The sequence below is a fragment of the Eleutherodactylus coqui genome, chromosome 1 (assembly GCF_035609145.1).
Source record: "Eleutherodactylus coqui strain aEleCoq1 chromosome 1, aEleCoq1.hap1, whole genome shotgun sequence".
Classification (NCBI taxonomy): Eukaryota; Metazoa; Chordata; class Amphibia; order Anura; family Eleutherodactylidae; genus Eleutherodactylus; species Eleutherodactylus coqui.
The window spans coordinates 387,822,391-387,837,104 of record NC_089837.1 but is presented as its reverse complement, the minus strand read 5'-3'; the positions used below and the strand labels follow the sequence as shown (position 1 = coordinate 387,837,104).

Here is a 14,714-nt window from a genome sequence, read left to right as displayed (position 1 = left end):
TCATGTGATTGATCACATGCCCAGCTGTGCACACAGCTGCATTGTTCTCTGCACAGTTGCTGGAAGGTTACAATGTTATCTGCCGATTCCCGTGGAGATAACAGCATGCGGTCTGTTGAGACATACTTTATTTTTCACTAGCTAGACAATGGATTTTAAGTTCACCTAAAGTGCAAGCGAAAAGTGCATGATGCCTGCGTTTACATGTACCAATTATCGCTCATTTTCGGTTGTTTGAACCCCATTACCACTGGCGTAACTATAGGGGATGCAGTTGCACCTGGGCCCAGGAGCCTTAGGGGGGCCATAAGGCCTGTCTTCTTGATGTAGGGAGCCCAGTACTATGAATAAAGCATTATAGTTGGGGACCCTGTTACAGGTTTTGTATTGGGGCCCAGGAGCTTCAAGTTACGCCTCTGCCCATTACAATCAATGCGGACCATCCTGCACCGTTCATTCCATCATAGGATGGATCCAGATCTGATTTTTTTTTCTGTTTTTATGACAGAGCAGAAAAACAGAAAGCAAAATAGTGATGTGAACAGAGCCTAAGCTAAAATGCTTTGTCCACTTTCTCTACTGTCCTGGATGCTTTCATACAATTTAGCAAATACAGCAGCTGTGTGAACAGGATTTGCTTTAGATGGAGTTTCAGCCTCTAGGCTTATTCCGACGTGCGCATATCAGCCGGGTTTTCACGCCCGGATGATATACGTTGTCTCTCTCTGCAGGGGGAGAAGGCATGCCGGGCCGGGAGCAGTGCACTGACCTCTTGCCCCCTCGCCACTATTTGCAATGGGAGGGGGTGGGACGGGGCAGAACTTAGCTCCGCCCCACCCCTACCATTGCAAACAGTGGCGAAGGACGGAGAGGGGGCGGGAGCTAAGTGCAGTGTTCCTGGCCTGGCTCGCCCTTCTTCCCCTGCAGACAGAGACAGCGTATATTAGCGGGCGTGAAAACCCGGCTGATATACGCATGTCGGAATAAGTCCTCTGAATGCAAAAAAAGAAGACCCTAATCAAGTACATGGCAGACTTGCTAAAACTATGGAGAATAGCCTTTTATGTCTACACAGCTGGTGCTCTTTAACTCAGTCTTTCTTCTAAAGTCTCAGTCTTGTCTTCAGTGTTAACAAGTATCTTGCCTGTTGGGTGGTTGTGTGTCATCCTCCCACATTCAATGCTGACTTCTATCAAAGACTCCAGTCTCTCGGGTTGCCAGTATCTCATACCAATAGACATCGCTTTTGTGGCTGCTCCAAATCCAGAACCTAGAACATAGCAAGAACAGCATTACTATTATATTGTAGTGAAAATCTGTATATGCATGTGGCACAAATGTTCAATCAGAGCAGCAGTTTCTTTCATAATTTAAAGAAAAATAATTACGCAGGTACATTTATGTTTAATTTAGTCATTAACGCCTACACTTGTGCGGCCAATGTTTATTGTTTCAATGTGCAACAAAAATGGAGCAACTGTACAATTATTGCTTATTAAAGGCTAAAACAATTTGGGTTGGTGTAAGACTATGCAAAAAGGAAAATGGAACCATGCCTCTACAGCACCACCTCTTTGAAGGCAGCACTCCTGCAAGTTAATGTTAGACCTGGTATTATTGTATCTTGACACCACCAGGAAGTACTGGTGGAGTCAAGATTGACAGGGGGGGGGGGGGGGGGTGACTTTCAATAGGCCTTGTAACAATGACTGGAAATATAGGCCAAAGACAGAGTCTTCTCTAGAAGGAAAGAATAATCATGGTGAGACAGACTGTTTCAAGGTTTTTGCCCCTCACAGTGTGCAGTAGGTTGCTGGGTGATAGGCTATAATGTGGGTCAGGAAGGGTATAATTTCTCCTTAGGGAGAGCACCTAGAAGGTGTGAGGAGACTTATAAGGCCATTCATGTTCCTCTGGGGAATTTGAATATGCAAAAAGAGAGATGGAACAATGCCTCTACAGAGCCAGTAAAGAGCACAGGGAATTTTTTTCCACCTCATTGCATTCCAGGAGCTATTCCCATTTCATTTTCCAGTTGATGTTTCAGAATTTGTTTTTTTTCAAGGGCAAGTTTTCAGGTACGTAGATGTTAACATGTAACTTTAACACATTTTTTGGGCAGAAGGAATACAGAAAAAAAACTTTTTTTAACTTTTCTTACACCGTCACACATTACACTGTGTTACAAGTGAAATGTTAACTTTATTCGAGTGGTCCTTACAATTACAGCTATATAAAATGTGCATTGACTGCAGTATCTAAAGGCCCTTTTACATGGGACAAGTGTCGGGCAAACGATGTCCGACACTCATTCCCATGTATCCTTGCTCCCGTGCTGTTACACAGGAGCAAGTATCACTAGATCGATGACAGAGCAGCCAGTAGGGAGCAAGGCGGCTAGAAGAGATTTCTGTTGCCGCTCTCCCCTGCCCGCCTCTATTCACTGTAAGCAGCAGCCGCTCAGTACTGAACAGCTGCTGTTTGCACTTAATGATAGTCATTCTGTTTCTAAGCATGCTTAAACTGAACGACTGGGCAATCCTCATCCAGTCATTCAGTTTCTGCAAGGTTTTACATGGGACGATTATCGTTCAAAACCCAGCGGGAGCACGGGGTTTTGAATGACCAGAATGATAATCGTCCCATGTAAAATGGCCTTTAGCCTGGGTTCCATACATTAGTTGTGTCTAGCCAGATGTCATTTTGGTGCACTTTGTGCACCAGTCCCGTGTCCGTAGTCAGACAGAAAAATGCTGCGTGCAGCCTGTTTTGTCCAGCACAAGAAGGCATCCAGCATTGAAACTGATTTGCCAGATGCCAGGATTGATCCCATAGAAAGCTATGGGATTAGTCGTGATATCAGTTTCCCTCCAGCATTTCACAATAACATGGAAGGGAAAAACACAGACTGCGGGATATATGAGAACCTAACTTAAGCAGTTAAACGGCTGGAATTGATGTTACTTCTAAACCCGGGCTTTGTCAGTGACAGCAAACTTGCATGTGCGATGTCATGCGCGATCAGTGTGTCATAATGTATGGAACTCGTTCTTACCTGCGCTGTATGTTAAAGGGATTCTCTAAAATTAAGTAAAAAAAAAAGAAGTGTTGTCTTTTCACATCAAAGGGAAAACACAAACGTTATATTAGATGGCTTTCCAATGAGCATATTACTGGTGTATTTTAGCACCCATATTACAGATAAGTATCCTTGCCCACCAAATACTGGTGCAAAATTGTGCCACCCGTACGCTTATGTTTGAACGGCCATTAAGAAAAACTGCTACTTATAGCAACCAATCAGAATCAAGCTTTTTGTTTCAGCAAGTCGTTGTCTTGTTTGCATTAGTTTCATATATGTGGTCCCCAGAGCCGTAACTTGAAGCTCCCGGGCCCCGATGCAAAACTTGTAACAAGGCCCCCAACTATAATGCTTTACTTATAGTACTGGGTTCCCTATATGGAGAAGAAAGGCCTTATGGGCCCCCTAAGGCTCCTGGGCCCGGGTGCAACCGCATCCCCTGCATCCTCTATAGTTACGCCCCTGGACTGGTCCCTTAGTTTTACACTTGGAGGACTCAAATTAGGAAAGCTGCATTGCTGGTTTGCAAAGGTGAGTAATAAGTACATAGGTATTTGTCAGTGGATCCTCACTTTTCAAGTCATTCTAATTTACATTGTTAAAAAGAGATAAAATGTACACCTTTTTCATTAAATGGGGTATGCCATGCAAGTAAATAGTTATCTGGCTTAAGGTGGGAACAGCCTTCAATGGTCGCTGGATCTGGCCTCCGTCCTTGCAGCTTGTCAACAGCAACAACATACTGTCTCACCATTTCCCTGTACAGATCTTCCAGGCACCAAAAATCTGCAAAAAAAATCATTAGAATTCATGCTGTTTGTTATAAAGCAGTAACCATTGGCAGAATTCAATGTTTGACTTCTTGACTTGGACAATAATACAAGCCCTTTCATGCTGGCCCGAGTCAGTACCCGCTATGTTTTTGCTATCCTGATATTTATCAATTTACCTCTCACTTTCTCCAGGATAAAGTATGAAGATCACATCTTACCCTGAACTACACATCCAACAGCATTCAGCTAGACAAGCAACTACCGTAGTAATGAAGCAGAGACATGAAGCTAAGTGTCAAGTTTACCTTCACATTTGATAACATACACTATTGGGGGCATTTATTAGAGGGCGATTCAAAGTGAAAGCTATATGCTTTATAAGACGATAACAGAGAATTTTGCAATATACTGTTCTAACTTATTTTACAAAGCTGCAGAGATCACTTTACCTGTGGTTCACCCCCCCCCCCCCCCCCACAGTATCCAGTGGTGTTACTGGTCAGGCTGCTCCGCTGTGTTACTGGTCAGGCTGCTCAGTGCCTTCACATTCTGTAATGATGACACAGTTTGTACAGCCATGAACGTGCACTCATCAGTAACTGGCAATGGGGCATTGCGGGAGATGTTTTTGCACTCACCAATGGACATTTTAAATGACAATATAGAAGTCTGAAGCTGGCTGGAAAGCAGTGGTGGCGCAGGTTGGTAAAAAGAGGTGTTGAATTTCAGTTAAATGATTTAGTGGGTTCTTTACTGTAAAAACAAGAATTTTAGTGTAAAAAAAAAAAAAAGTACATACTTACCCGTCCGCCGCTGCCGTGTTCCCACTGGGATGAAGAACACATCTGCCGCATGCAGATGTGTCCTCTCAGCGCTGTTTATGCCTCTGTAATGCAGTTCTTTCAGCAGGCGGGGATTTAAAATCCCCGCCTGCTGAAAGAGCTGCTTGTGATTGGCTGAGGCGCTTAGCCAATCACAGGCAGCTCTCGCCCGTCATTCATTCAGAGAGAGCTGCCTGTGATTGGCTGAGGTGCTCAGCCAATCACAAGCAGCTCTTTCAGCAGGTGGGAATTATAAAACCCCGCCTGCTGAAAGAACTGCATTACAGAGTCGGGGACAGCACAGAGAGGACATGGCTGAGCCCTGGCAGCTGAAGGAAGGTTAGTATGTGGTGTTTATTAGTTTTTACACAATTTTGCCTTGTTTTTCAGGGAAGGGCTTATACTTAAAGCCCTTCCTTAAAAACAATTACTGAGTGCCAGCAGCTGGATCCCCTACCGCAGCTGTCATCTGTGACAGCCGTGGTAGGGAATTCTTTATTCCCTGCTAGGATGAAGAATTCCTTTGCTGCATCTGTCACAGATGTGGCAGGTGTGGCAGATGCAGCAGGGAATTATTTTTCCACGCGGGGATGAAGAAAACGTCTTCTGCATGTGCCAGATGTGTTCTTCATCCCCGCGGGGACACGCAGCGTCAGACAGGTAAGTTTTGTTTGTTTTTTTTTTTACACTGAAATTGTCGCTTTTCAGGGAAGGGCTTATATTTAAAGCCCTTCCCTGAAAAACAGTTACAGGGTGCTGGCAGACCATTGTCATTCCCTATGTCTTATCATTCCCTATGTAAAACACGGACATGTGAACACACCATAGGGAATGCATTGCTGGTAATAGACGCGTGTTTTTGCGCGCGCGTATGCACGCACAAAAACACGCTTGTCTGAAGCCACCCTGAGACTGCAGTCTTAATTTTTGGTTCAAATATATTTGATTGTTTAGACACAATGATTATCGCTCAAAAGATAATCGTTGTGTGCATTTATATGGCAAGATGATCGCTCAAAATTTGCTCAAACAGCAGTTTGATTGACAGTTTGGAGGGTTCACTTTGCATAAGCTCTTAAGAAGCTGTATTTTGTATACAGCTGCAGTGTTATCGGAGTGCTCAGCTGGTACCCAGCTGAGCGCTCCGATTGGGGTATGCAGAAGACAGCTGGAGAGCTGCCTTCTGTATACAGCTGCTGTGTTCTCAGAGCGCTCAGCTATAAAGCTGAGCGCTCGCACCAGGGTATGCAGAAGACAGCTGGAGAGCTGTCTTCTGTATAAAGCTCCTTCCTTCTTGGCGTGTTCAGCTGGTATCCTGCTGGGAAGTCCCAGTGGGATACCAGCTGAAAGAATGTTATCAGTGCCGCCCGCTGAGAAAATCAACGTGCGTCACTGATAAGGCTCATGGCTAATTTCTTGCTAGAAATGAGCGATGAATGAACAGTGCACGATGACAGCGCATTTAGATGGCTTTTGAGCGATAATCGTTGTGTCTAAATGGGCCCTTAGAAAGAGGTTAATTATATCCTGGGGATGGGAGGGGAAGGTGGGGTGCGGGAAGGAGGGGGTGAGGGGATTGCCCAGTGTGAACCCATTTCCACACAACAAATTTAGAAGTTTCTTAAATGAAGCTTTGAAACCCAGACCGCCAATTATGATGTTTAAACACTATTATGAAGCCAGAACTCTGCTCTAGGAAAAGAGGGGAACTGAATCCAAGTTGTCTAAATACTGTAGTGTTTAGTAAGATTGTTTTTGTCCCGCACACAACTCTTCCATGTATTTAAGATTATCCATAGCCTCGAGCCACATCAACCTTGTGGGAGGTGCGGGGGATTTTCATTTTTTCGGGATAATTTGTCTCATTGCTATTACGAAGAAATTTAAGAGTGATTGTATGGTCTTTGTAATTTAGCCCGGTATCACTGAAAGGAGCACCATTTCTGGTGAGAACTGAATTGTGTTGCTGCTAACCTAATTATAGAGCGTGTTAACCTCCTTCCAGCGGTCCGCAATGAATGGGCATGACTACCATAAGTGTATATGAGTGCCCATCTCCAGCATTTATCCGAGTACTGAAGGAAGATCCTGGCCAATCACACTGGGGTTCTATACTGCTGGGTGAGAATTTAAAAATTAAGCTCCTGGATCTTGCCTGACACTGACATTTTATGTGTAAGGATAAAAGCTTTGGACCAAGACTCCTCTGGTAGTTCTTGACCCATGTCTTTCTCCTAACCTTTTATATAGGTCAGATCTTCCTATTGTGTCTCTCCCTCCAAAATTAGACAGTGCCAGGATGAGATCCTGCAAGCTCCCCCATTGGAGGACAGGCTTAGATTCTTGAATGGGGTGAGTGGGGCCAGAAATCTGCTAGCCTACCCCAGGGAATTGATATAATGTGCAACCTGAAGGTTTTGAAACCAAGCTGCCCTGAAAGGGCACCCCCCCCCTCATCCCCGCTCCAACAGATCCCCCAACAGCCTAAGACCCGATCTCAACATTAGGTCCCTCACTCTCAGAATTGAGGTCCCCAGTCTGTCTAATAAGGACCACCTCTGAAAAACATTGGTAAGTCTGGGTTACCCACCAGAGGTGTTAGGGGTCCTTGCCTAGAAATCAGGTTCATTCTGGAGTCGTATCCACCCCATGTCTATGGGAGACTCCCTATAAATGGGGACAGCTCAGTCCCCGGTCTCCTCTCCTACCCGGTAACCAGGGAGTGCCCAGTCATTTGACAAAGCTGGGCACTCCCTGGTTACGGATATTTACTCCATTTCTACTAATAATTTTTGTTGGCCATCATGGATCAAGTCCAGAACACATTTGCTCAATGCAGCTTCGTAGTGTGATGTGAAATTGGGGAGTCTTGCACCCCCTTGACTCTAATCTCAGTTGAGGATTCCTCTTTTCAGCCTGGGTTTACTACTCCCCCAAATATAGGTCATAGTCAGCTTCTGGAAGTTGTCAGGAAGGAGCCTCGTAATTAAACTGGGATCGTTTGAAAGAGATAGAGAAACTTGGGAAGGACATTCATTTTGATTACATTCATCCTCCCGAACCACGAGATGGGCAGCCCCTTCCATCTAGCTAAGTCCTCCTCTAAGGCCGACATAAGGGGTCTATAGTTCTTTGAAAACAACAGCTCCAGGTTAGCCATAATATTAATTCCTAAGTATTTAATACTATCCTCCTTCCACTGGAGGGAAAAGAAGGACCTTGGCGACTCGACTATAGAGTTTCAAAATAGTCAAGTGTCAAGAGCACTCACTTATAGATCCAATAATAGAGAGGTGTAATGCCTGCACACCACTCAAAGGATTAGACCCAAATCCAGGAGACACTTGAAGAAAGAAGTGAGGGTGGCAGTATATGGTGCCAAAAGTAGATATTCATCCAGCAGGATGAACCTTTATTCCATCGCTAATCAAAACAAAGCATGCAACGTTTTGACTCCCATTTCAAAACGTTGCATACTCTGTTTTGATCAACGATGCAATAAAGGCTCATCCTGCTGGATGAATATCTACTTTTTGCTCCATATACTGCTGCCCTCTCTTCTTTCTTCGACTACAGAGTTTGGTATGAGGAATCATCATGTGGCTACTTCACCACACACAAGGAAAGTGTATTGTGCGATGCTCTGCACAGGGGCAGAGAACTATTAACCCAGTGGATAGTGCAGATAACTGCGGCTACTTCACCGTACACAAGGAAAGTTTATTGTACCGTGTGTTGCTCGACTCGAGTACCGAGCATCTCGAGTAGCCTAATACTCGAACGAGCATCAAGCTTGGACGAGTGTGCTCGCTCATCTCTAATGATGATGTTTAGAATTTCCGCCTTCAAACGTTGACTTTAAAATTGGAAAATCTACCAAACCTCTCAAATTCCTTCAAGATCAGAAGAACCACCATCCTAGGATTGGATACAGACATGAGGAGGTCGTCTGCAAAGAGCGCTAATTTGTGTTCTAATGGTCCTGTACTAATTCCCCTGATATATGCTCTGAGGGTGTTCCCCAAACTCTCCATCACTAGAATGTATAGGGAGGGGAACAAGGGACAACTATGTCTGGTACTGTTCCAGATCCGTATTGGACTAAACAGGCTGCTATTCACCCAGACCCGCGGTGAGAGACCCCGGTATATGGCCATGATCCAGCTAATTAATCTTGACCCCAGACCGATTTTTCTTAATGTCGCCTCCAGGAACCCCAAATGTACGGTATCAAAGGCTTTTTCTGCATCAACATTAAGTAAACACAAAGGGGTTCCAGATTGATTCGCCCTAGAGATAAGGACAATGTCCGTATTGTATTGTCCCTTGCCTCCCTCCCTGACACAAAGCCAACCTAGTTCCTGTGAACCAGCCCAGGAATCAGCGGCTATAGCCGGAGTGCCATTGTTTTAGCAAAGATCTTCATGTCCATGTTTAAAAGGGATATTGGCCAGTAATTGCCGCAGACTGAAGGGTCCTTGCCCGGCTTTGGGATGACAGTAATCACAGCCTGGAGGGCCTGGTGAAGGAAAGGAGTATCTTGATTCACTGCGTTAAATGAATCAAGTAAAATAGGATCCAGCGTTTCTCTAAACACCTCATAGAACCTTGGTGTAAATCCATCGGGGCCTGGGTTCTTGCCTACTACTAGGGTTTTAGTGACTGCCAGACGTTCTTGTCTGGTGAAGTCCTTATCTAACTTACACCTGTCCTCAATCGATATCTGGTCTGGAGCATTTTTATCTAGGCAGGATTCTATGTGGCAATTGTCCCCTGGGGGGTCATCTGTGGGATCTTCCGCCAGATTGTACAGCTCCTGGTAATATTGGCCCGAAGCTGTCCAAAATGTCAGATGTTGAGTGAACCAGCCCTCTTCTGGGGGAGTTGATTGAAAAGATGTAGGACTGAGACAGTCCTAACTTTTGGAACTTGTTAGGCTGCCTGTCCACGGCCGCGGGGAACGCAGTGAAAGCTCTTCATAGCGTTGCTATGGAGAGCGATTCCCCCCTGTCCACGAGCGGAGAATCATTGCGATTCTCCGCTCGCGGGCGGCAGATCGCAGCATCCTGCGATTTGCTGCGATTCTCCGTGGTCCTCCACGGTCAGCCTATCTGTCAGATAGGCTGACCGGCGGAGATCCGTCTGTCGGCTCCTGCTTCCGGGCGTCGGATCTCGCAACACCCGTGGACAGGCAGCCTTACTGGGAGATTTTAATGCCATTGCACAGACTGGTATTCACCTTCATTTGTTCATTGGGAAGAAGGCAGCAGTGCAACATAAAAATGGTTTGGCTTACTAAACTTAGATTTCTATGATAAAAATCAAAGTGGTAGCTTTCATTTATCTTTTCTTTGTCGCCCTGGAGGTTTTCGACCCTTACAAGTATATTCCTCATTCTTTTTTAGGACCATTTGATCATACAGAATCCCGAAATGGCATCTCTCAAGTCTCATCAATGCAAGATTGAGAGTTTAATAACTTTGCGATGCATTTAGAATATTTTTGGCTGGGTTTCTTGTAGTCTCTGCCCCCTGTATGCTATATTTGACATACACACTAAATATGTTCCAATACTGAATCACAATATAATCAACTATTGTGAAAGAGATTTATGTTCAAAAATACTTTATTAGACAGCAGGTTATTTGAGGTAAACATGATCAATACAGGCTAATGGGCTCAACCTATACAGTATATTACATACCCCAGGCCCTACCCGGGTCAGGCGTCCATAGATATCGCCCCTGTCAGTTTTACACAGAATCTTCGTTGTTATTTTACTTAATAAACTCAACTTAACATATCCTAAAACAAAAGGTAAAAGATAAAGAAAACCAAGAAGGGAGGAAAAGGAGGGCAGAGGGGGGGAGGGGAGGGGTAGGTGGCCGCTAGATATCTTTGTGAAAGAGATTTTAATGAACTGTTTATTCAGACTGCAGTGTGGGGTTAAAATAGTCAATACTGGAAGGTTCTCTTTAAACTTTTACTACACATTATTGGCAGTAGAAATTATAAAGACATAAAACGACAAGTATGAGGAAGACGTAACATTGGGGCATTACATTTTATTGGCACGTTGAGAGCCACCAAGAAAGAATGCGTACAGGCAACACAAATTTTGTAAGCATGGCATCAATCCTACAGATTGGTATTGGGTTGATATATTTTCTGTGAAAGTTTACAAGCCGAGTTCAGCTGCTCCAACCAACTCACCCCACTGCTGTATGGCTGCAATTTAGTTTCATATACCATATTATGGGCAAAGTGTGACATGCAGGAATTATATAGCATAACTAGACAGTCTATAAAATGTCTTATCGCTGGGGTCATCCTTGTGCTATTATTTCCTTTGTTCGCTCATTACAAGACTGTCAAACCCAGCACTTAATTGACATGGGTGGCGTCCAATGGACCCCCCTGACTATAATGGGGTCTGTTGGGCTTCCATATCGCCATCCATATTTTAGCGGACAAAATAGGGCAGCATGCTGCATTATTTGATCTGTCATATTGTGTTGGATCTACATCAGAGGCTTCACAGATGTGAACAGAGCCTAAGTAAAGTACATAATATCAGAATGAAATTACGTTGTTTCAGAAAATGTTAGGGCTCCTGTCCATGGGCGAATTTTCACTGTGTTCCCTGCAGCGATAATCCGGCCGTGGGGAACGCAGAGAACGTTTTTTATAGCATTGCTATGGAAAGCGCAGCCCCCCTGTCCACGAATGTAGAATCATTGCAATTCTCCGCTTGCGGCTGGCAATTTGCAGTATTCTGCGAATTGCCACGAGTCTCTGCAGTCAGCCTATCTGTCAGATAGGCTGACCGCGGAGATCCGCCTGCAGGCTCCTGCTTTCGGGCGGCTGAGATTCAGTGCAGGATTTCGCTATGCCCGTGAACAGGCAGCCTAAGGGAATCTATAAAATGCATTTCACAATTAAAGCACTGGTAGGTAGCCGGATTAGTTAAATGTTACAGTTAAGTTGCAACATGTGACATTAACACTGGCAGAACCACTGACATTTTAGTATTAAGTATTGCCCTCTGCAATATACCTGCTCTGGTGCTTGCCAACTGCAATTGTTTACCGAAAAATATCATATTTTAATTTAAGGAGTATAAGTATTCTGGAAGAAAATTTTAAAACTTCCCTAACATTTCCATTTATTGCCATTATTCCAACATCTTTTTTCTTTCTAGCCAGCTTCAGATATCCACATTGTTATTTAACTCCTTAAGGACCAGCGTATTTTGGTCCTAAATGACCAAACACTTTTTAAGGGTTTTGCCCACGTGGTGGTTTCCTATTTTTTTTTCTTCAGCTACCAGAATTATTTTTACTGCATTTATTTTTCCAAAATATAAACTTGTAGAGCAGCAGCAGAGGTGCTAAAAAGAGGGAAAACTCACATTAGGTCCTTCAAGTAAAATCCTTTAATCTATACACAAAGTCAACTGCATAACTACGTTTCGACTGCCTGCAGCAGTCTTTATCAAGCATTTTTCTGCTGTTTGTTACATCTTTTCTCACTGTTTTTTCCCCCATTTTTTGTTTTATTGGGGGTAAAATGCTAAAAAAAGGATAAAAAAAATTATAGTTGTTTGTCTTTAAAATTAGTATAGTTACGCTAAAAGAAAGTACAGGAATGTACATAATTTATACTTTGGTTGGCGTCAGCAGAGAGTCATTTTACTTTTTATTCTGTAATTTATTTAATTGATTTGTACAACTGTTTTTTTTAACATCCATGTCCCCCATGACGTCATATAAGACCTCTGGAGGTTATTCACATTGTCTTGTTTTTTGTTAATTTCACACTTTTCCACTGTGGCTGGGACATCCATAGGAGCTCCAGCTACAAGGGAAACATCCTCTCTAGTGACAATAGTCTCTAACAGAGCAGATCAGGGCATCCGGTAGTTATGTGATTGTCAGGTCGAATAGCCAAAGTAACATTTCAGCTTTCTCTCTTTAGTAACCTGTAAAGAAGGCGGCAGAAGTGGCCAAAAAGCACTCCTGCCTTCTCCTCCAGGTCCTCCGCTGTCACTAACATCCGAGAACCTGACCGGCTCCTTACAGATTACAGGACCTTAAATCCCATGTTGTATTTTTAAAATTGTCCGGGATTAAATCCCAGAACCAAGTGTTGTAAATTTTTCTGTACTTGCTCTTTTAGGGGTAAAATGGCCACCTCGGAGTACAAACAATATTTCTTCCACCATGCACTGCCCCACGGCTAGTTATTGACGAGTGCGCATTCACAACTGTACAAACTGTGTCATCATTACAGAATTTGAGGGTACCGAGCAGCCTGACCAGTAAAACAGCCGAGCATACAGGTAGTAATCATTGGACACCTGTTACGGTATACTACCCTTGATACGCCAGCTCGGGTCCCCTAGATCTCACCCACAACCCCTGTCCCTGCCTACTTGCCCCTACTCCTGGCTAACCCCAGGTGGGCAACTGGGCGGCGGTCCCTACTTTCACTAGGGACCGAAAAAGGGACGCTGGCGTATCTGGATGGAAAGGGTAGAATACAGACAGAAAAGGTAGATGTAAATAACCAACACGAGCAATACTAAGCAGAACTGAGGCAGATGGAAAAACCTGGCGGATAATAGCAAAGTATAGCAGACAAGATGACAGAAGCAGGAGACCAACAGAGGCAGACTAGCTAGCACACTGAGGGAAACCAATAACTGGCAGTGATTGCAAGTCTCTGCCCGACCTTTAAACAAAAGCCTCCGCCCAGCGGTGGGGAGAGGGAGACAGCCAACTCCCAACAGAACACAACAAAAGGGAGCTTGTGTACAGCAGCTGCACTCATAGGTGCGCGCGTGCCACCAGCACCACGCCGCCCACGCCGGCTAGGAACCCGCACCCCCGGCAGCCAGACAACAAGCCGGGGGGGGCGCGACCCGACCGCGGGAGCCCGCACACCGCCGCCCCGGGAGGACCAGCAACCGTCGCATGGTAACAACACCAATGAAGAATTAAACAGAAAGTGGGGAGTGGGGGGGACACCGGTAGAGCAATATCTCTGCAGCTTTGTAAGACAAGTTATATTATTGTATTGTAAAAAGGCAAGTTATCACCTTATGAAGCATACAGCTTTTACTTTGCATCATCGGAAGACCCCTTCAATACAGCAAGTTAATAAACACACACACATATATAATGTATATATCTAAACCGTCAAATAACTGCTTAGCTTATTTCAGCTCCTTACAGTGTATTGTATGAGAAACTGACAACACTTATCTTCCAAGCCTTGGGCAAGTTTATTTTCAGACAACTAGCATTCTCACAGAGTGAACATTGAAACTAAATTTAGGCCCCTCTTGGCTGGAGATTAGACGGTGGCATTAAAACAAGTGACGAACTTATCAAACAAAAGACAGAGGACATTCCAGAATCTATATATATAGTCTGATTTGGAGGAGACAAAATGATGGTAGCCACCTACAGGCTCATGCTATATACAGTTGTTTGCTTCTGATTCCCACTAACGACTAGGGTTGGTACTTCTACCACCATTATACACACAGCTGTCGCTGCAGGAGGATATCTGTAAGATAATATCTCTCTGCACAAGTAGAACATATGACTTGGTTCTGTGTTCAGGTTGATTAAGTATGGATGTTATGCAGTCCAGCCGAGCTTAGGATATAATGTACCTCCTAGACCTTCACGATGCAAAGAGAAGGACAACGGCAATCAGGTTACAGCATCTGGGACACATGGCACAAAAAAGAGACAAACTAACCATTACACAATAAAAAAAAATAAAACTTAGTTCAAGTAAAGTCCCTGACATTGTTCAAATAAGTCAGATTACAAAGGTCGGTTGTATTTTACTAACGTTTTTGCTGCTTAGAATCCACAAAATGATGAGCTTCTTTACCTAAACTGCACGGCGTCCGCCTAGATTGCTCACATTCCCTCCTATATGATATCAGAATTGCACCAGCCGCACACATCCCTGCCTGCACAGTAGAATTTTGCCAGATATAGGCCGCCTGCACACAGTCGG

General features: G+C 44.3%; 1 protein-coding gene across 1 annotated transcript in view; it reads right to left on the bottom strand.

Moving 5' to 3' along the window:
• The window catches only part of ADPRHL1 (ADP-ribosylhydrolase like 1), a 60,442-nt gene that overhangs the window by 29,022 nt on the left and 16,706 nt on the right, over positions 1-14,714 (bottom strand). Inside the window, exons 2-3 of the mRNA XM_066579675.1 lie at positions 3,704-3,868; positions 1,145-1,270 (exon numbers count right to left, since the gene is read on the bottom strand). Of these exons, the coding sequence (XP_066435772.1) occupies positions 1,145-1,270; positions 3,704-3,868 (291 nt within the window). The remainder of the gene's footprint in view (positions 1-1,144; positions 1,271-3,703; positions 3,869-14,714) is intronic.